The following is a 21,730-nucleotide window of genomic DNA, read 5'->3' as shown; positions in this document are numbered from 1 at the left end:
AAAGTTTGCAATTTCAATTGGTTGCTATAGCGCCCCCCTTTGGCCAATTGATGTAATATTGCTTCATTAGCATCCTCCCATGACCCTCTACCACTGTGCCAAATTTCACATGGATTGACCAAGTCAGTGAGAAGAAAAACGTGGAACAGACACACCCACACACACACACCCACAGACAGAGTTTTCGTCATTATATAGTAAGATTGTTATCATTATTATTTAATGCAGATGTCAATCATGTCGATCACTGCTTGTGAACTGTGGACAAACTGTCAAACTAGGCAGCGCTGATCAAATATGAATAAGGATTCTGTTACTGCATTGCCTATTTCTCACCTCAAATGTTTTCAAAAACATTTTTTAGTGAACTGTTTAGCTGTAAAATGAGAAAGTTTACTCAGGCTGGTGGGTGGTAGGTGGTGCTTGGTGCTTCGCCTGACTGTTTCCAACATGGCAGCCAGGTTACAAACATTCTATTTTACAGCTAAACAGTACACTATGTTTCTGAAAACATTTGAGGAGAGAAACGGCAAATGCAGTAACATTTACTGTTTCATATCCATATTTGATCAGAGCTGCCTAGTTTTACAGCGCAATTCACAAGCAGTGACTGACATGATTGACAGCTGCGTTAGAGACTCCTCTGCTCCAACTGGTTGTTTTCATTCAGTGCGGTAAGGCCATCAGAAGCGCCACAAGGCAACAGAATAGGCAGAGGAATATGATTTTTTTTCACTGATTATAATTCTCATATAGCACTTTTTGGATATAGTGACAGTTTCAGCAAATATACCAAAAGTTTTTTTCATAAAAAAAAAAAAATGGCCATCTACAGCTATACTGTCAGCCAATAAATGTGTGGACTGTACGTGCCATCTACAGCTATACTGTCAGCCAATAAATGTGTGGACTGTACGTGTGTAGGGTCTCTGAGGCCCTCAACCTTGCTATAGCCTCTGGTCCCCGGTAGTATTAAATACATATATATATACTCAAGCTCTTTTTTATCAGACTTCCCTAATTTAGCAAGCTGACAGAACAATTGGAGAGAGTTTCAATATTATGTCAGTAGCTTCTATTTTATTGGGCAGATCAAAAGAGAATAAATGGCTTTCCTGTGTGTTAAAGACACCCACTGGTGGGATGATAACAAAAATCCCAGGATGTCTTTAAGGCAGGAAAGTCTCTCTACTGAAATCTTTTTTAATTGACGTGTTATATAGCCCCGTGCACGCTGTGTTGGGGGAGACTCTCATAAAGTTGGCATAGACAGGAGTTGCCCAGCAGGCAGGTGTGTGTGTGTGTGTGTGTGTGTGTGTGTGTGGCTGTCTTACCGTTAGTCATACAGATTGTTGGCCTGCTCAAAAATAGCTCCACACAACAAACAGAATCGAATGCAGTAACTGAAGTCATAACAGAGGTAAAGCTTTTGATTGTTATTTCTTGGAATAAAACAACATTGAGCTGTCATGAGTTTTATATCGAGGAAACAATAAAGATTCAAATGAAGGCTCTAAAATGTACCTGAAAGTGTGTGTGAAGGGTAGAACCGTTAAAATTTATGCTCTTTGGATTCTGACTCCTGTGTGACAAGAAGTATCGGGAGAAACGCCACCTGGGATGCTCAGGATGTTCTTTCATTTCCCAGTAAATCACCTTAGTTGTGGGTGATGTATCTCAAGAACTGGAACTGGTTCTCTCTCACACACACACACACACACACACACACACACACACACACACACACACACACACACAAATATACACACATATACAGTAGCCTACATTCACACACACACACTCGTAATTGGTTCTGTAAGTACAGCAGAGTTTCCCTTTCCACCCTCTTTCCAATTTTCTGTGCTGTCAGTTTGTGCAGTGTTTCTGAAAGGCGACTTGTATTGACAGTGAGAGGTTTGTGGCTCCTGTTTAATCCCACTCTGACTCCCACCTCGACTGTTGCACTGTGGAATCAGCCTCCCAATTAACAGGACAATAGAGGAACAACACTCACACTTCCACACAATCTTGCAGTTGCTTCTGTCCCCCTTCCTCTTAATTTCTCTTTACTCTGTTGTCACACACCCTGGCTGCTTTTCATGCTTTAAATGTGCAATGTGTAATGTCTGGCCACTTCCTCGAAAGGAATTTGGAGTAGGATCTCACTGGTCTACTACTGGGTCTGTACAGTCTAAATTTACAGTCCTCAGTTACTAAAGGAAGCCAATTACGAGCTAACAGCAAGGCAAGAATATTCAAATTTAGCTAAACCTTTTGGAATTCTGAGAGCCAGCACTTGTGAGCTCTCTCACAAGTGCCTCTCACAAGAGCTAGCTCAAAGTTCATACAGATTAATATTAACTAGTTTACGTTCATAGTTAACAAATTGAATTTTGAACTAAGTTCACAGTCCCCCAAAAATGAACTAGTTCATGTCCTCCATTTTTGTATATAAAGTAACACCTTGTGATCATCACTCATTCACAGATATTTCCAAAGACTGGTCAGATGTTTCAACTCGATGTGTCGTTTCAAATTCGTTGCCGTTGTAGCTGATGTTTGGAGTTGTTTTTTCAGACCAGGCAATCAAAATAAATGTGAGATTGTGCCTGTTGGTCTATAGGTTAATTTTGCAGCTCTCATTTGCACCAACTGGTTCTGGTGGGAACATCTACTAGCGGCGCAGCTCATTCAGCAGTAACCGCTAGTAACGCTGTCCAGACCCAACAGCATTGCTGTGGAAACATTGTGCCTATCCTCTGGTCTCCCCTCAGATTGACCTAGTGAGTACGTGGCTCAGTTTTGGCAAAGCCCTGTTTAGTATTGTTAACTATGTTATCGCTGTTAGCTCTGTTAGCACCGTTAGCAGTGTCAACACAGCTAATGGTGCTGAAGCTGCTAACGGTGCTAGAGGGGTTTTGTGGCTCAAAATGAAGCCCCTTAACCACTGGGGCTTCCTGAGCAGCGACTAGAGGATGGTTACCATGTTTCTGCAACAGCCACATCCTGGTAGTGGGACGACATTACCAGGGGTATTTCCTGAATAACTGGAGCTGCTAGCTAGCTCCTCTCCAACCCAGGTGGTGCACAGTGCAGAGCAGCACATTATGTTAATGCAGCCAGCCTGATGTCTGTCAGCAAAGCCAACAGAAAATAAAATAAAGGGCAGTTTACGTCACCACCTAAGTGGATGGAGATCTGAAATGTGGCGCTAAAGCTCATTGAGTCAATGGAGCTCCGGGCTAAAAGGAAAGACCTATTGTATGTCACATCTTGTGCATGTTTTGTTTTGTTTTTCATTAACCAGTTAGTCACCAGTTAATGAGTGTCTAGCTATCGAAAGCAAAGTCAACTAAGAGTGGTATACCTAGTTGGAATCTGTAACTTTTTAGTTTGTTCATAAACATCCTTAAATAGCCACATGAACTGGATTCAGCAGCACCAATAGCTGCGTTGTCTGCTGGTGTTAAGCCGGCATAACGGACGCTGTAAAAAACGAGCGTTGTTAACTGTAGCTAGAGTGAGGTTAATAAGTTGTCAAAAATTTGCAATTTTAATGAACTTGCTCTTTTAGCACATTCATGCACAACACTGGTTTTAGCTCAGCTGTTGCAAAACCATAGTAGCTTGAAAACAGCTGGATCAGACCCAAATATTGACACCATTTGGAATGTTTTTTGGTATGTTTTGTGTTGTTATTAGTTGCATTAAAAATACATTTTGCTAAATAGCCAGCAACTTACCTGTCTAAAGTTTTACGAGTTCAGCATCAAACTTCATCTCTTTACTCGCCAAGAGCTGTTTCTAGCCATGCCAAGCCACACCAATGCTTACTCTTGTTTTTCTTTTTATATCACTTATTTTCTTTGCCAGCAGCAGTGGTTTCTTGCTGGTAGCAGGTGTTTAGGATGTAATAAACGTGGTTTGCCAAATTCTTCAGCCATCTTTTGCATTATGAAAAGTTATGTGTTTTAAAACGAAAATGACTGTGAATGTAGCCTTTGTGTTTACTGTGCCACTAACCAGGGGCTGTACTCTTTCTTTCGTATTCTCATGTTGGACTGGGGGCAGACTGGACATTGCAGTGACTCACTTTCACCTCTCAAGGTTCAAGTGGTATTACAGGACAGGATGGGCTGGGGCTAGCTGGTTAGCATGCTAATTTCAGTTGATACCTCTACAACACAATACATAGACGCCCTTGACAAAACATCAACACTGTTACTTCTTCACTTTATGTTGATAATGTTTATTTCTTGAATTTTTTTAACCTAAAATTGTGGCTGTACCTTGCACACAAACTGCAGTACATGTTCTCTCTTTCCACAGCCAACCCTCCAACACTGCATAAGCCAAAAAAAAAATTCACTAAGTCATTCATAGGATTCACTGTTGAACATGCCTCCTCTCCTCTCCTCTCCTCTTCCTCTTCCTCTCTCAAAATGTTCCATTTACAGCACAGCACGCCTTTATAATCTGAGATGCCTCGGCTTCCCGAGCGTCTGGTCGCTCTAAAACTTTTCCGACAAAGCAGAGAGGGAAATTGCATCCCAGTTTTCTATGGAGAATTAAAGCGTTTTAAGAAATGTGAATTATTGATCTTAAGTGGATTTATTCTGATGTCGTTTTTGTGTGTGGGAAGAGCTCTCTCTCTGCTGCGTTTGTGTGTGTGTGTGTGCGCATTTGCATGTGTATTGGTTTGGTAGCATGTTTACTGTTTGTGTATTTGGGGTGTTGGTGGTGGGGGGTTTGAGTGGGAAGATGTGTTTGTGAGGGTTGTGTGTGTGTTGGGGCGTCGGGATAAGTGAGTGATTTCAGTGGATGGGAAGGATTTTGTGCGTCAGCTGCAGAATCTTCTCTGCGTCATGCAAGAGGGCAAATGAAATAAAAATTCATCCTCCTCTGTGTTCTCAGAAGCGCACTGAGAGGAACTGTCCAGAGGGAGGGGTAAAAGGAATGCCATCAACATGTTTAGACGAAATGAAGTCAATGAAGTCATTTCCTCCCCCTGACTTTTTCTACCCCATGCATTATGTATCTTAATCTGATCTGAAGGCTTCGCTCTTAATGTTCCTTCAACCAAAGATGAAGCCTCTGAGTGTGAAATTTAGCTGGAATTAAAGTTTTAACATGACAGCTGGCTCAGGGAATCCGTAGCTCAGCTCCTCTTTGGGCAGCAAAGCAGCTAAAGAGGGTATGGAGAGAATAAAGAGAGTGAGAGAGGATGAAAAGAGGGTAAAGGGAAGGGAAGGGAAAGGAAAGGAAGGAAGCGAGGATGTAAGGAAGAAGAGGGAATTTGTTTGTGATTAGAGAAAGAGTGTGAAAGAGGAAGACAGCAGGTTTTTCTCCATGACCGTTGCAGTGGGAATCTTATCTCGCGCCACAGCTCCTCACCGTTACACACTTTTGCATGTTTGCTCGGTGCCGGCTGGTGTTTGCTGGTGTTTCGCCGGTTGTTATCAGGCCTGCCGTTTCTCTGGTCCTGAGGTTTTTCTAATAGGCACTGAAACACTGCTGCGCCGCACAACGCTGCTAATTCCAGCCAGTAATGTAGATTTTCAGCTGAAATTGTAATCTCTTCATAGCATAAGAGGATTGAGAACGCTGGCTTCACCTAAATAAATTACTTTGAAGAGAGCTGGCATTAATTCACACACCTGCAGTGTGTTTTATACAGAACAAAGATTAGTGTAGGAGAATGAAGAAGGTTGACACACTGGCTTTCTTAAAGGCCCTGGGGAAACTCTGGGTATCTGTGCAGTGGTGGAATAAAGAGGTCTATACCGTGTGTGTGTGTTCTTGCATAAGGAGTGCTGTTAAATGTGGACCAGTGGAGCCGGGCTCTGCAGCTAATTGGCTGTTCTGTGTGTGGCGGCCAGCTGACCAGTGCTCCCAGTAGATTTGGTCTCCTATTGTGCCTTGGGCTCTCAGCACAAGCAGACAGCCATGTAATTTCATGCAGTACTGCCAGTAGATTGTTGCTGAGTGAGTGTGTGTGTGTGTGTGTGTGTGTGTGTGTGTGTGTGTGTGTGTGTATGTGTGTGTGTGTGNTGTGTGTGTGTGTGTGTGTGTGTGTGTGTGTGTGTATGTGTGTGTGTGTGTGTGTGTCAAATGATTCCTTTAGGTAACCCATGTATTTAAACAAGCCAATTATGCCATTTGGTGTGTCTTTTATATGCGTGTGTGTGTTTGGTGTCTTCTTAAATCGATCTAATTTAACTTTCAGATAAAGAAATAACACATTACTTTTCTTGCAAGTTAAAAGTTAAAATCATAGACAATAAAACGCACGCCTGCTCAAATCAATGAACTCATGAGTGCATTGATTTGAGCATTGATTAAAAGGATTATGCGGCTTTTGCAGCTGCTAAACCTGCACAAACAGGACAAAAAAAGGAGGGTAATTATCAGAGCACCTGCAAAGGGTGAAATGCACCTCTAACCGCGCTGCAAAGCAAATAGTGCCTTAGTTCTCCTGTGTTATTTGGACATATTTAGATTAGGTTATATGCTTACATTTAGCACAAAATTGTCACCTTTCTTTACAAATGAACTTCACTGCAATAACAGTCCAATTTAGAAAGATCAGCTCTTATCGTCACACACAGTTACCATAAAAATAATTGCCGTCTTCAGAGGGTTGGTGGTAACTGAAGCACATTTATAAAGGGGTGTCACGACCAGACTTTCCAGTGATCATGGCAGCAGTGATTGTACCCAGGTGAAGGTATCGTCATGCCAGTTTGACAGCATCCACCTGGGCCCATTTGTTCTTGGTGTTGGTTTTGAAGAGGATCAAACTTTCAGTATGTGTTGTTCAATACTTTTTTGGTGGGATTGGGATACCTTTGATCATCTTGATCCCTGCAGAGGGCTGGATTCAGGGTAGATTTCAGGAACAAAAGGTTATAAAACTGGTCAAAAATATATACATTTTGTACTTGAAAGTACAAAGTAAGATATTAGGCTACATATAAAAATTTCAGTGCAGTAAAGTAAAAAAAGGATGTCATCCCTATAAAATAATCCCCCAAATAGCTGTCAGAATCAAAAAATCTCCATTTTGTTCTCTTTGGCAGCACCTGCGATGATAAGTGGTACTAGTAGTGTGTTTGTTGGTAGACTGGCTACATTGTGATATGTAGCCCCATTTAGAGCACTAGTTAACCAGATTCTGTAACTTGAAACATTTGTATCTGGATCAGTGTGATCCACTCCAGTGTTGCTTTGAAAATTCAGCACAAAAGTAAGATGATCATAAGTGCTATATCGTAGGCAACTGGACTTACTTGCGTTTCTTGAAGACATTTCGCCTTTCATCCAAGAAGCTTCTTCAGTTCTGAACTTTCGAATTCTTGTACCACTCAAAGGGGATTCTTCCCAAATTGACTGGCAACATGTCATTGAAGATTCTCAGTCATCCAGGTCATGGTCATCATAAGTGCTATATCATAGCACTTATGATGACCATGACCTGGATGATGGAGAATCTTGACCGACAAAAGTAAGATGGATTAGCTGTTCATGGAAAACATGCGATTTCCAAATGACTGGGCCCAGGTAATAAACCTGGAAAATGTTTGATGTTACTTGTGAGATCTGCTTGAATACACTAGGGCTACAACTAATTATTTTAATTATCAGTTCATCTGTTGATTATACATTTTTCAGACTATAAAATGTAAAAAAAATCTGAAAAATGTCAATCAAAATGTCTTCAAATGTTTTGTTTTTTTCCACCAGTAATACAAAATCTAAAGTTATTCAAGTTACAATTTAAAAGACAAAGCCTCACATTTGAGAAGCTGTAACCAGCCGATGATTGGCATTACTTTTGGTCTATTTTTAGGCAATGCTGTCTTGTTTGAGGAATAGGCAATGGTTCACCTTAGCCTACAGGACTCCTCCTCCTCAGCTACAACCAGCACTTGAGTGTGAAAAACAGCTTATGCCTTTCATTTTCTTCCACTTAGAAACACTCTCCTCCCCTCTGTTTGTCTCCCGGCAGGCGTTCATGGAGGATGTCAAGTCTCGCGGGCCGTTCATCTACTCAGTCTTGGAGTCTGCCCAGGCCTTTCTGGCTCAGCATCCCTTCCAGGAGCCAGAGGAGACCCTGACCGATGGAAAAGGTCTGCTCCCTTCACACTCTGTGCCAACTGCTGCGCCAGCCAAAATATCATACTCGCAACCTCCCTCCACTAAGTTCATTGGGAAGGACCCATGCAGGTAGAATCTTCCATTAATAGTTATCAGCAGTGATTCGTCCTCTGGTGTCACACTGGGTTTAGGGAAAGTGTCCGGGTCGGGACCAATTAGCTCCAGCTCACCAGCTACACGGTACCATCTGCCCAGATCAATAATACAGCAAGCTCTGCTGTTTCTCCACCGACACGTCCTCTTCATACTGTTTGGCTCTTAGCACAGGACGCTCACCTGGGAAATATTGAAGCAATCTACCTGACTGTGCTCTCCTTGTGTGTCCAACTTGTTTTGCCCCTGGCCCTTCCTTTCTCTCTCTGTTTGTTGGTGCACCATTCGTCTCCGATCATTGCTCCTCTCATTGTCTGACCTCTAACCCCCGCTCTACTCTACACCCTGTTATTTCTCTGCCTGCTCTATTTTTTACTTCCTCCTTTGCACCTTTATGCTTTTACCCCTGCGTGGCCTCGTCTAACCTCATCCACCCTCTGCAGAGGTGTCTCCGCGCCGGCGAATCTTAAATGTGAGCCGCTCAGTGTGGAAGCAGGCAAACGTGGCCAGCGACCTGTGGGAGAAGCTGACGGCACGCTGTGTGGACCGCCATAGGTCAGACACCCCTTTTTTTACATTGTGTGTATCTTGTGCAGATTAAATGAGGTTCCTGGAGAGGTGGAAATAAAGCTACTCTTGCCTTTACATTTATCTGACAGCTTAAGTTGCTTTACAGTTTATGATTTTACATTTAATAAAAAAATCATGATAAGCATACGTAATGCAATGTACTGATAAAGATTTCACCAGTGGTTCCTACCTTGGTTTGTACACCTTTACAAAAAGCAGTGTGTAGTTGTGGCCCTGTGTCACATTTCAAACGTCTGAGTTGTTCCACCAAAGAGACATTTCATCTCTAAACATGGTGTTATTTGGATAATTGATCAAAGCTCAGACAGGTAAAAGTTTCTGAGATAAAAGAAAAGCTTTATTTATATAGTACATTTTTAAAACACACAGTTATGAAAAATGTAAATGAATTAATAAATCAAGTAAAAAATAAGGATGCAGAACACAGCACAATGAGAGACAGAAGAAACAAAAACAAACAAAACACAAAGATCTATAGAAATGTGTGCCCATGAAGGTGAGTTTTTAGTATCCGCTTCAAACAGTCCAAAGATTCAGAAAATCTGCTGATAAATTGGGGAAGATGGTGTCCAGAGCGTTGGGGCTAAAATCGCAAATGCATTAGATCAAAGGATTGGAGTGGTCGAGAAGAGGTATGGAAAATGAGGAGATTAGAAATGTGGGGCAAGGTCATTCAGTACCGTATATGTAATTAACAGGGTCTTGTAGTTAAATCTGAATTTTACAGAAAGCCAGTGGAGGGATGCAAGAACAGGTGCAATGCGTGAACAACAGTTACCTCTACTTAATAGCTTGGCACCTGCATTTTGAACCAGCTGTGAGCGATTTAAAGCAGCTTAATTAAAAGAATTAAAGAATTTCTGTTTGTCAGGGTTTAAGTGGAGGGAATTATAGGACATCCAATCTTCGGAGTCAGCTAAGCCAGGACAGTTAGGACGAAAGTTAATTCAGGTTATTGGGTTTGTCAGAGCAATAGATCGGTGTATCATCAGCATAAAGGTGATATGACATATCTTAGAGGTGAGTGAACAAACAATGTCAAAATTGAAAACAAATTTGCAGAAAATAACTTTTTGTTTCCTCTTTTTTTTTTTTCTTCGATCTCCCATTAATCATGCCATGACCCCTTAGGTTGATCATGTGACCCATTGGATGGGCTCAACTACCAGGTTATAAACAATAGGGCTAAACTACTAGGCTGTTTATAAAGTAATAAAAAAAAGATTCGCCACAACCAGCTACTTATGCATTGATGCATCAATATAAGTCTTATAATGTCAGAAGCAATGCTTTTGCTGATAACACTTCTATACTTGTTGAATGCAGGACTTAAACTTGTAATAGAGTACTTCTGCGTCGCCATATTGGTACTTTCACTTGAGTTAAACATTTGAATACTTCTTCAGCCACTGGGTTTCTGTATTTGCCCATGTCAGTAATTGTAAAAGCACAAAAATATTATTTTTTTTTCTGTTGAGAGTAGTGGCTTTATAAGTTTATAATCAAGGTAAGTGTTAGAAGCAGACTTTGAGTCAGATCTCTGTTCAGAACAGCAGCATTTTCCTATCCTCTGAAAGCTTTTTAATTCAGGTTTTGGTGAATATTTCTGAATTGAATTAATAATGTAACGTCATAATGAAGGTAACAGGGGAGGTCAGAAAGTTCTATGTGCCATGTGCTCATTAAACTTTCACCTGAAAGCAAACCTTTTGAAATGAATAAAAAAATCTTCATGAATGAAGAATGAAGGAACTGAATCAAGCATGAATAAAAATCTTATGATGTGTTCAGTGTTCACGGTTCATTAATTGTCGATGTTAATTATTTGTCAGGGTTCATTTATTGTCATTGTACAACACTGGGTTGCCCAACAAATGCACTCTACACAAGAAAACCAGAAACAAAACAAAAACAAGTGGATTTCTTAGTGCTTCTTGCATCAGAGGAATGTAAACAGCAGCAACAAAAACACTGGGGAATTCTCTGGTCAGATTATATAGTCAGCATCCTTAGGGAGCCTTCACGCCTATAGTTTGGTTCATTCTGCCTGGACCGTGAGGAAAAAATGATGTTGTTGAATTGTAGCTCTGATATGGTTCCTGTTTACACTGACTTTTTTACAAAACAAACACAGGGAGTAAACATGAAGTTAAACAGACTTACAGGTAGCTCGTTGATTGGACAGCGTTGGTGATCATCCTGCAACATCAAGACCCACTTGGGGAAATCAGATTGCAATGACTGACAGACGTTTATGCAGCACTTAAATGCATATTTATGTTCGTCGGTGTCACAAACAGCTCACAAAGAAACAGCTGGTTATGAGCATTATTAGTATTATTAGACAAATATAATACAAATGGACCACATGTTATGTATAATGACTAACAGGTAGAGACGGGAGGACAAGGAAGCGTATTGTACAGTCATGATGCAGGGCTTATTACTGTGGAATCACTGACACACTTACAGTAAATGGACTTCATGAACTGACAAAAGTTCATCACTTTTAACAGTTTTTAACCTGTTAATCAGGAAAAAATATGCGCCCTGACATGCATATGTGTTACCATTGTTATCAAATAATATGCATAAATAGGTTATATATACGCCGATCAACCAAAACCTCAAAACCACTGGCGGAGGAGGTGATTAATATTGATCATATTGTTTTAACGCAATGTTCTGCTGGGAAACTTTTGGTTCCTGGTATTCATGTGGATACCACTTGACACGCAGCACCCACCCAAACACTACTACACCCTGCCTCATGGCAACAATGCACCTTGATGGCAGTGGCCACCAAGCAGAACAATGCACCATGCCACACTGCAAAAACAGCTCAGGAATGGCCTGAAGAACATGACAGAGAGCTCAACGCATCAACCTGGCCTCCAAATGCCCCAGATTCCAATCTGATTGGGCATTCATGGGATGTGCCAGTATCCCAGAGGTACCCCTGATCCACTGTGGGGCCTTTTTGGATCGGACTTGGCTCTGACATGTCAAGGCGTGGACACAGGACCTCTGGGGGTGTCCTGTGGAGTCTGGCACTGGGGCGTTGGCAGTGGATCCTTTGAGACCTGTTGATTGTGAGATGGGATACTGGCATGTCCCACGGATGCTCGATCAGATTGGGATCTGGGGAATTTGGAGGCCAGGTTGATGCCTTGCACTCTTCGTTATGTTCCTTGGGCCATTTCTGAGCATTGTTTGTGGTGAGGCATGGTGCATGTTCTGCTGGAGGAAGGGCACTGCCATCGAGGAGTTTTATTGCTATGAGGGGGGCGACTTGGTCTGCAACAGTGCTTGGATGAGTGAAGTGCTTCAAGTGGCATCCACATGAATGCCAGGACCAAAGATTTCCCAGCAGAACATTGCATTGTAGCGAGATGATCGGTATTATATATATATATATTATATCTGTCAGTGGTTTTAATGTTTTGGCTGATCGGCGCACAAGGACTTTAAGCTACAAATCAATTATGAGATCATGGACAGATTTCACAATCAGTAGATGGATTTATGAATAGCTTAGCTTCTGAGATCATGCTTAATCCATATCAGAGTTTGTTTTTTACTGAATCAACAGGCTAGGTGTGAAAGTTTTTACCATACAGCACAAATGTGCCTGTAACTTTTCAAGCTATGAAGTTGGGAGTGTTATTTCTCTCTGAGACTGTGTGTGTGTGTGTGTGTGTGTGTGTGTGTGTGTGTGTGTGTGTGTGTGTGTGTGTGAGTTGATCCATAGCAGGGTTCTGCTGCAATACATTACACGTAATACAATTACCATAACCTGATTACAAAATGCGGCAAATATAATCCATTACAGAAACAATTAGGAACACACATTCATCAAGTTTTAGATCATTGAAAATTCAGAGCTCAGTAGAATATTAAAACCTGTTTTCAAAGAAAAGGCATTTAGATTATGAAATGATGGTATGGAATAATGTGCATGCTGCTCAGCTGAAACGACAGTCTGTAAATTTAAATAAATGATGTGTTGGACTGCATGCTCTGTGGGTTTTGATAGAATTTTTTGTGCTTGCATTAGCTCCAAATTTTTATGGTGCAGGTAGTTAACTGTAATGAATTATGTTTTCAACAAAACTCCCCAGACACATGGAGAGGACATTAGAGCGTCTACTCCAGATCCAGGCGGCGATGGAGGAGCTGGCAGTGGCCCTGGAGCAGGCAGAGGGGGTGAGAGACGCCTGGGAGCCCGTAGGAGACCTCTTCATCGACTCTTTGCAGGACCACATAGACGCCACCAAGGTAGACACAGAAAACATGCTGCATTACGTACACACTCTGTCTTTCTTCTTATCTCCCTAATGCACACACACTCGTACATGCAGACACGTTATCATGAATCCCAGATATAAATGGCTTTTACCTGTGGAGTAACTTAATTGTGTCCTTTGAAGTAATCGCCTCCGACTAACCCAGAAAAACGCACTTTAACACATTATAAACAAACATCAAAACAGTGACATCCTGCTTTTTTTATCACAATAAAACAGCAGTGGTATGTTGCTCATGAATAAGTGAGGGATGTGTACAAGGCTGGGTTGCTTTAAAGTGTTTGTTTTGGTTGCCTGTGTACACACGTCCCTTTCGGAGTAGCTGCGATCTGACAGATGATGACAAGGACGCGGCACTTCAAACTGACACAGCGAGATGGCAGAGGTTACAATCCCCCAGTTGGAAAGATGTTGTTAAGCAAATGGCAGGTCATCGGTTCAGTCATTATGGAGTGCCGAGGTGCCGCTGCTGCCTGTAATTTGTGTGGTGCTGTTCATTAGAGGTGAGGGCACTTCACAATAATCATGTCACTGTTTGGGCTCCTGTCACAGGCAGCACATGTTCGGCTTAGTCTTTAGGGCAGGACTGTCAAGTAGGCGTCATCTCCCTCACTCACTTAAATGTAGTCACAGACACATATAAAAGCACGCACTCACAGATGCATGCAAATTAGACACACAGAAAGCCACATACTGCACACTTACATACACACAGATAGAGCTGTGACTAAGGCTTATTTCAGTCGGTCTATAATTTGATCTATAAAATGCCTGTCACAGCTTTTCAAAATCCCAAAGTACCATATTTAAAGTCCCCCTGCAGACATGTTTTAATACATGTTACAGTAATATTTAGTTAACATGGGTATCCCACATAATACATGGCTGACGTTAGCATTCAAGGAAGCATCGGAGAGATTCAGCCGAACATGTTTGAGCCTCAGTCAGACTCAGATCAAGAATCTGGCGTGCAACAAAATCAGTGACTAGCAGACATATCGAATAGTAACTAAGTGTAGCTAGCATCTTTCATTTGTTAACGCTTGTAGGAGCAGAATATGCAATATGCAGTTAAACGTGGATGTTTTTGAGGATTTTTGGAAACATGTTTGAGTTTAATGGACACTGACAAGTTTAATTGATCAGACATGGTAACAATCAGCGTGTCGGTTAAGTCATCCCATGGCTTGAAGCATCGGCGTAGCCTCTACAATGCTGTTTGTTAGCAGGTAAGCTAACTGGCAGTGGTTGACACAGTGTTCATGGGTCCTGACATGCAGGGGCTGACACGCAGCAAATGGCTGCATGTTGGAATCAAACCTATGTCGCTGCAAAGGACTCGTGCACACACTCTACCAGGTGAACTAGAGGGCAACCCTGCGATGAGGTTTTTGGTAGATAGTGGAATAAAGCGGCATGGTGGAGTAGTGGTTAGCATGTAGCAGAGTTTGCATGTTCTCCCTGTGTCAGTGTGGGTTTCCTCCAGGTACTCCGGCTTCCTCCCACAATCCAAAGACATGCAGGTTAATTGGTGACTCTAAATTGGCCGTAGGTGTGAATGTGAGTGTGAATGGTTGTCTGTTTCTATGTGTCAGCCCTGGGACAGTCTGTCCAGGGTCTACCCCGCCTCTCGCCTAATGTCAGTTGGGATAGGCTCCAGCCCCCCCACGACCCCCAACAGAATAAGCAGTTATGGAAAATGAATGAATGAATGAATGAATGAATGAATGAATGGAATAAAGATCCAAAAATCCACCATGTTTGCGGTCAAACTTTCCCTAATGCTAACTAATGCTAACTCTGCTCCCTGTGCTGACAAGTCCGCTCCGCACTCAAGGTTTCAGGTTTCTTTGCCAGTGTTGTATCAAAGTCTCTTCCCCGTCGATACATGTTACCGTATTTGACAGTGACTGGATTTCATCGTAGTGGCGTACCTGATCTAATTTGCCCAGTGTATGTTTGAATCTCAGATTTTAGGTAAGTGCAGAGACATTGTCCCTCTGTAGAGGACTGTGGAAGGACCTCTATAGTGACAAACTTTGCACAGGTACAAGTCACTATAGTCAAGGACAGACATTTTGGAGTGGAGAGGGACTTTGAACTATTTTGATTCATCTGATTAACAGTCCGAAACCCAAAAAACGTATTTGCTATCAAAGCAGCAAACCCACCTTCCTTGCTGGAAAAAAGGTTACTTAAAAATTAATCAATTATCAAAACAGCTTTAGATTAATTTCCTCTTGATTGCCTATTAAAATAATTGTTCCAGCTCTACACTCACAGTATGCACTGACACAGACAAACAAATGTGCACACTTGCTCTGAGACGCCCAGCATAACAGTGATGCATTTTTACCTTCCTTAGAATTTTTGTTGCCTCTCCCTTTTACATTGTCCCTGCTGGTGTCTAAAGATAGTCAGCATATTTGCAGATATCAGGGATTAATGTCCTGCCATTATAGGAAGCCATTCTGGTGAAATTCACATCTACACAGTGTGACGCTTCCACGGGGTTACAAATTACTCAAGCTGCGGTAGATCATCCATCACGGTAAACATGAAAACCTTAATTTGATTTCAGCAGCATTTGTGTTTGAACATTATTTTAATGTGCTGGAGTTTTTACATAAATCCACACCCTGTCATTCAAACGGTGCTATCGGGAAGAAATGCGGAGAAGTAATCCCCAAAAAACATGAGACTTCAGGCTGTCCTAAGGCTGAGTTTGCTGGAGTTCATGCCATGCAGCTTCCTAGTTGTGAATGTCTTATAGTACCTTTCACTCCTAATCTTTTATGTAGGTCTCCTCTGTGTTATGTCAAATAAGACATCATCAGGACAAAATTAAAAAAAAAAAATCATAAACAACATGTCCTCTTTATTTATGGTGTCTTCAGCCATATTCTCATGGAAGTAATATTACCTGGGGTCCTCAGGCAATTTGTAATAATTGTGATGGTCCTCTACAGCCCTACTCACACGGGACTAGTATTACCAGGGGAGCTCACGTAATTTAGAAAATAGGTCATATGATATTGTCATAATAGTCCTATGTGAATCAGCATGCTGCAATTACATGGAGTCACGCAGATGGTAGGCAGCAGACAGAAAACAGCTTCTCGATGGTATGAAAAAACAAACACACAGTCCAAAGGAAGACAGTTCGGTAAAGCAGAGCATGCATAACAATATGTTGCGATGGTGATGTCATATTGTTTCGAATTCAAATATCATTATACATTCTTTTCACTTTGACTTAAGTTAATATGCGGTTACTGCCAAATATTTTCCAGATAGAACAGAGCTGACAGCAATAACAGATCACATTTCAATTGATTTTTGTCACTTATTTAATTTCAGTGGAGTTTTTGTCCAGACCGGGTGTTTGCCTGAGTCTGATATCTTTCCTAAATTTAATATATTTTATATCTCTGCCTTTTTCCTCTTTTCTATCCCTCCATCTCCACTCCTTCTGCTCGTCTTGTGCTCTCTCGTCCTCCTGCAGTTATTTAAGGAGGAGCTGACCCAAGTGAAGGAGGGCATGAAGCACATCAATGATCTTGCCCACCAGCTGGCTATCTCTGATGTCCATTTGTCGATGGAGAACGCCCGCGCCCTGGAGCATCTCAACAGCAGATGGAAAGTGCTTCAGGTAGAGTTCACTGCTGGGTCTGTGTTGCCCGTTTGACGCTGTCAGCAGCAGCTTTTCCTGCAGTCGGATTCAAAGGAGACGTTAGAGAGCGATTCCAAGTGTAATGTTTGTATTAATGCAAGTTCAGGGTTTATGTGACCCCAGGCCTCCAACTGCTTTACTGTTTGTCCTCTATCACTTTGTGAGGCTGTGAAGGACTGTGTGAATTAGGGAATGGATAAAGGGCGTGTGTGTGCTTATGTGTGTGAGATGGTGAATTCTGATATCATTAGAGGCGGTGATCAGATAAGGTTTTCAAGCTGATAGATGAATGCCAGTTACTCACAGGGATCATTAAAACCACAGAACAAAGTGGCTTATGTGCAGGTAAAATATTAGCAGGATACTTTGCCGAATTTCAACCAACTTTGCATCATAGCACCGTGGGTGGTGTGTGTGTAAATGAACTACTGTAAGGTAAACTTCCCTCCATCTTACCAGCGTCTAGATCTCCCTGCTCATCTCTACAGGATACTATTGATTATGTTGGGCTGGGTTAAATAGCTTTTGGGCTGCTTTCATCTACATTTGGCAGGGTTTGAAAATGTTGTCTAAACATAAGCTAACATTATTTGATTGTCTGAATGCACTCTTTATGGGTGGCAGTCGTCCATTAACTAACATTTTATTTTGGGTTGTTTAATGCAACAGAAAGCTTTTCATGCCTCTGATGTTTCTTCTGTTGCATATGTAATGATTTTACAGTTTTACACCAGTTTCTGGCATGGTTATGATTTGAGCTGTTTTTTATTGAGTTGGATTGGGCTTAAGTTGTGATTGGGCCGGAAACTGTCAATCGGATTTGGCAGCACTGCCCTAGGCCACCATGGCACCCTTAGTGTGGATCCTTAGGCTACTGGGGAAAGCCAGTAATTTCCAGATTAGTGCATACCTACCTACCCAGACAATTGTTAAAGATGTATTTCACTGCTAGAGATGGTCTTTCCATAAAAATGGGCTGTATTCACTTGAAAAACAGCCCAAGAGCCAGCTCTGTCAGATGACCCCCTTCAGGTCATTTGGCGAATTTGGGATGGCTCTTGAACTGTTTTTCAAACTACTGGTTATACTTACACACTTTTTATGCTCATCACTATGGACACAAATAGTATAGACACTGATTAAGAAAGACCCCCCCTCCCCTCTCTCAAACCAAACTCCAATCGAACAGTAAAACTAGGCAGTGCTGATCAAATATAAACCAATGATCTATTACCGCATCGCCTGTTTCTGGTCAGTTATAGGTGGGTGGGTGGACACGGCAGTGATGACCATAAAAAAGCTTGTATTCACAATATTTTCAAAACCTGCCAAATGTTGACAGAAGCAGCCCAGAGTTTATCTGCCAGTCCAAAGCCCTATTTCCCCGCCCAATGTAATCAAAAGTAGCCCACCCACATGGCAACACTGACTCAGAGGTTGAGGCACCGTCCATGAACTCAAACATGCCAGGTTTGAGTCCAGATGGGAACCTCTGTTGCAGGTTGTTTGACATCTCCTTCCTCATTTTCTGTCATCTTTTCACTGTCAGTTGTTGAATAAAGGCATAAACGTCAGCCCCCCAAAAGATCAACACCAGTGCACAAGCTTTACCTGCAGCTCCATAACAACAAATCCTGTATATTTCACTTTATGAATGCAGGCTGTACAGCTTTGAGTATAATTTTTATTAGATAAAAAGCTGTTCAAGAATTACATTAAACAAAGATCCTTGGCTAGATTCAGACCAGGGATATTGCAATCATATGTTTAATATCACAAACCAAGATTATGGTTTGTCTATAAGAACCCTGGAGGAGTGTGTAGTAGCTCAGTATGTAGGGCAGGCACTACATGTACAAAGACAGTGTCCTTGCCTCAGCGGCCATGGGCTCATTTCCAGCCCGTGGCCCCTTGTTGCATGCCACCTCCTCTTTCTCCTCCTTTCACACTTCAAAACTGTCCTGTCATTAAAGGCAAAAAAGCCCCAGAAAAATAATCGTTGTAAAAAGAAACCCAGAAAAGCTGCAATGTCTCACTTGGCAGCTGTCGTGCTTAGGTGTTACGCCAACCACCATCCATCCACCTCCCGATGACAAAGTCAGCTCGTATCTAATCTCAACCATCTCAGTTCATTTCAAATCAATTGACATACTCTTACTTCTGTTGTGTAACCTGCCACAGTGAAAGGAAATGGAGAACAAAGAAAAGAACATTAATAGAAATGATGAACAAAATCAATCCAAATTCCTGTAAAAGACATGCTTTGCAAAACAGTCAGTTCTTTTAGTAAATAGACTAAAAGTAATTTGTAGTTAAACATGTTTATCCACATTAGGTAACGCCAGCTAAGGTATGAGAGGATGGGGGGTTACAGAGGTTGTCTGAGCTGCTAAAACTATTTTAAAAATGTCCAAATATATATTTAGATCAACTTCTGTCCACGTCTAATTCCAACAGCCTTCACACACCAGTCTTGTTATGGATCTGTCTAACAGCTGTTGTTTTTCAGCAGCTCTTCGTTCCTGTGATGAGTTGAGCTCAGTATTTCTCTAATGAACAAACTTTAAAGAGACGAGAAAAACCTTTACATGTGGTTTATTAGTCAGAGACTACTGTGGTCAGAAGATATAACAGTTAACACGTAGAGTTGCTGTGAAGATCAGGGCTCTGGTATTTTTATACATCATGAATTGGATGTTTAAGTGAGAAATACGACAGAATGAAATGAATCAAAATATGAATCCATGCACTTACTTACATGAAGGAGGCAATTCTTCAGTGAATGAAAGGCATGTATGCTTAAAGCCTTTTAAAAATCAAGGGTAAAGTGCCTTGTATTCATTGTACTGTACTCGCCCACCCCTTGATGCTTAGCTGAATGTATGGATGCATTATGCAAAGAGCATTACTGTCACTGTATAGTGTACAGCGTTCAGGCTTAAGCTGCATTCTCCATCAGCGGCCTGTGTAGCGCTCTTACAAGCACAACAACATCCATTCAAGTGAGAACACCCTGTTCCCATTAGATAACCTCTGTGACACTTTCTCCACAGCTTCTTGTATGTGGTCTCGTCGTCATGATGGTTTAATTGCCCTTCCTCCTCTTTGTCTTGCTTCCATCTGATGAGATTTTAACGTGCCATTGACAATTCTTGGAAATTAATTGCCACCATCCACTTTGCACACTTGCTGCTCCCTGACTGTTTGTGGCTTTCATGTTTCTTCTTTGGCCCTGAAATAACCCGGAGTGAAACAGTTCATGAGGAGGACACAACAGAGCAGAGCAGTAGAGAATAACTGTGGGTTTGATGTGGAAGTCAGTGTTTTCTGTGCCCCAAGTGAATAAAACTTAAAGCCCTTTGTCCTCTAAGCAACTAATCACAACTGAACAGTCATGTGAACTGGCACATGACTGATTTTTTCGACCTCTTGGCTCAGATCACAATTTATTTTGCTCTAATACTTTGCTTTATTACTTAATACCTGAAAAAGCAATGTGATTCCCATCAGCCTCAGCTGTGCTTTGTGTTTAGTGCTAATGAGCAAATGTTAGCATGCTAAAAAAAAAACTAAGATGGTGAAAGTGGCAGCATGTGTTTCAGATGGCATATCTTTTATTTAAACTCTCAGTACGAAAGGCAGCAGCCCTTACAGAGTCCATGCTGTTACATGAGGTGTGCAAACATTTGAGACATACTACTTTGCCGTAGTGTTGCACCTTGATCTTTGACCCTGTTGCTCATGTATACGCTGCATTGTAGCGTGAAATTAACATAGATTAATGTATTGTTATACACAGGAGTCGCAAAAAATATGTCGTAGTCACACTTGGATACGCTGTCGTCCGTCATTAAGGCTTCAATCTCAGGATCCGTTGGCTTCTGACTGATGACGATAAAGACCTTGTCGCATATTGACGTTTTGGTCATGGACTTTCCACGTTCACATACGATGTGCATGGTACCCTTGGAGCGTTAGGTGTTGATGTTCTGGGATACCGTGTCAAGTTCTGCCTGTTACATGCATTGTCTTCTTTCAGAATACACCTCCGTTTTCACAACAACACGGGTACAACACCACAAATTGACGTTTTTTTCCTTCAACAACAAACACACATTAGATTTAAGCAACAAAAACATGTGGTTAGGTTTAGGGAAAAAGCACAGGGTTTGGCTTTGAAATCTTTCAGGACGCGAAGACCTGTCTCTCTCGGGTGAAAGTCAGTATTTGTTGGACCCAACCACCACCCCTCCTACCCGCCCCACGTGGACTTTCACCAACCTTAACTTTCGTCCTTGTCCCGCTGCATTTCCCCCTGATGTGGCGGCTGCTGTTGAACCATCATGGCAACCAGCCGCATATCGTGCCAACATTAGAAACAAGTCACTGCCCAAACGGCGGTTTCGACAACTTCGGAGTGAGACCGGACTCTTTGGGCTGATCCAGTGTAGCCAGCGGATATCAATGTCAAGACTTTCTCTTCCGTGTGCCGGGTATTTCTGCTCATCCCCCATAAACACATTTCTGGATATGAATGCTGATAAATTTCTAAAAAGCTTATTGAAAGCTAATTTCGTCATCAGTCGATATCCAATGCGTTCAACCTCTAATGAAAACCTCTTATTTACTGTCATTCAGACATGATTGGTTAATACTACTTGGACTACAAGCACATGCCATAACACTCCATTCTTGTCACATACATATGCAGAATCTGTCTATGGAGATTTTTGCAGCTTCTGTCAGCTGTCAATGAGGTGCTATCTGTCTACGGCTCAGTTGATGTGACGTATTTTCTGCTGCGCAGACAACTGGAGGTCAGAATAGCCAGAAAATCATGCTGGTTTGCTTACTGAAAAATGCAACCAGATGCAGTAGGACATCTTTTTGGCATACTACATTTGACATA

The 21,730-nt window shown here is 41.8% G+C and overlaps 1 protein-coding gene across 1 annotated transcript in view; it reads left to right on the top strand.

The window, feature by feature from the left end:
* Positions 1-21,730, top strand: part of drp2 (dystrophin related protein 2) — a 189,710-nt gene that overhangs the window by 97,225 nt on the left and 70,755 nt on the right. Inside the window, exons 4-7 of the mRNA XM_050042719.1 lie at positions 8,009-8,129; positions 8,694-8,805; positions 12,963-13,119; positions 16,654-16,800. Coding sequence (XP_049898676.1) covers positions 8,009-8,129; positions 8,694-8,805; positions 12,963-13,119; positions 16,654-16,800 — 537 coding nt within the window. The remainder of the gene's footprint in view (positions 1-8,008; positions 8,130-8,693; positions 8,806-12,962; positions 13,120-16,653; positions 16,801-21,730) is intronic.

This window comes from Epinephelus moara, chromosome 4 (genome assembly GCF_006386435.1).
Source record: "Epinephelus moara isolate mb chromosome 4, YSFRI_EMoa_1.0, whole genome shotgun sequence".
NCBI lineage: Eukaryota > Metazoa > Chordata > Actinopteri > Perciformes > Serranidae > Epinephelus > Epinephelus moara.
Note: the sequence above shows the minus strand (reverse complement) of the source record. Positions and strands in the feature narration are given on the sequence as shown.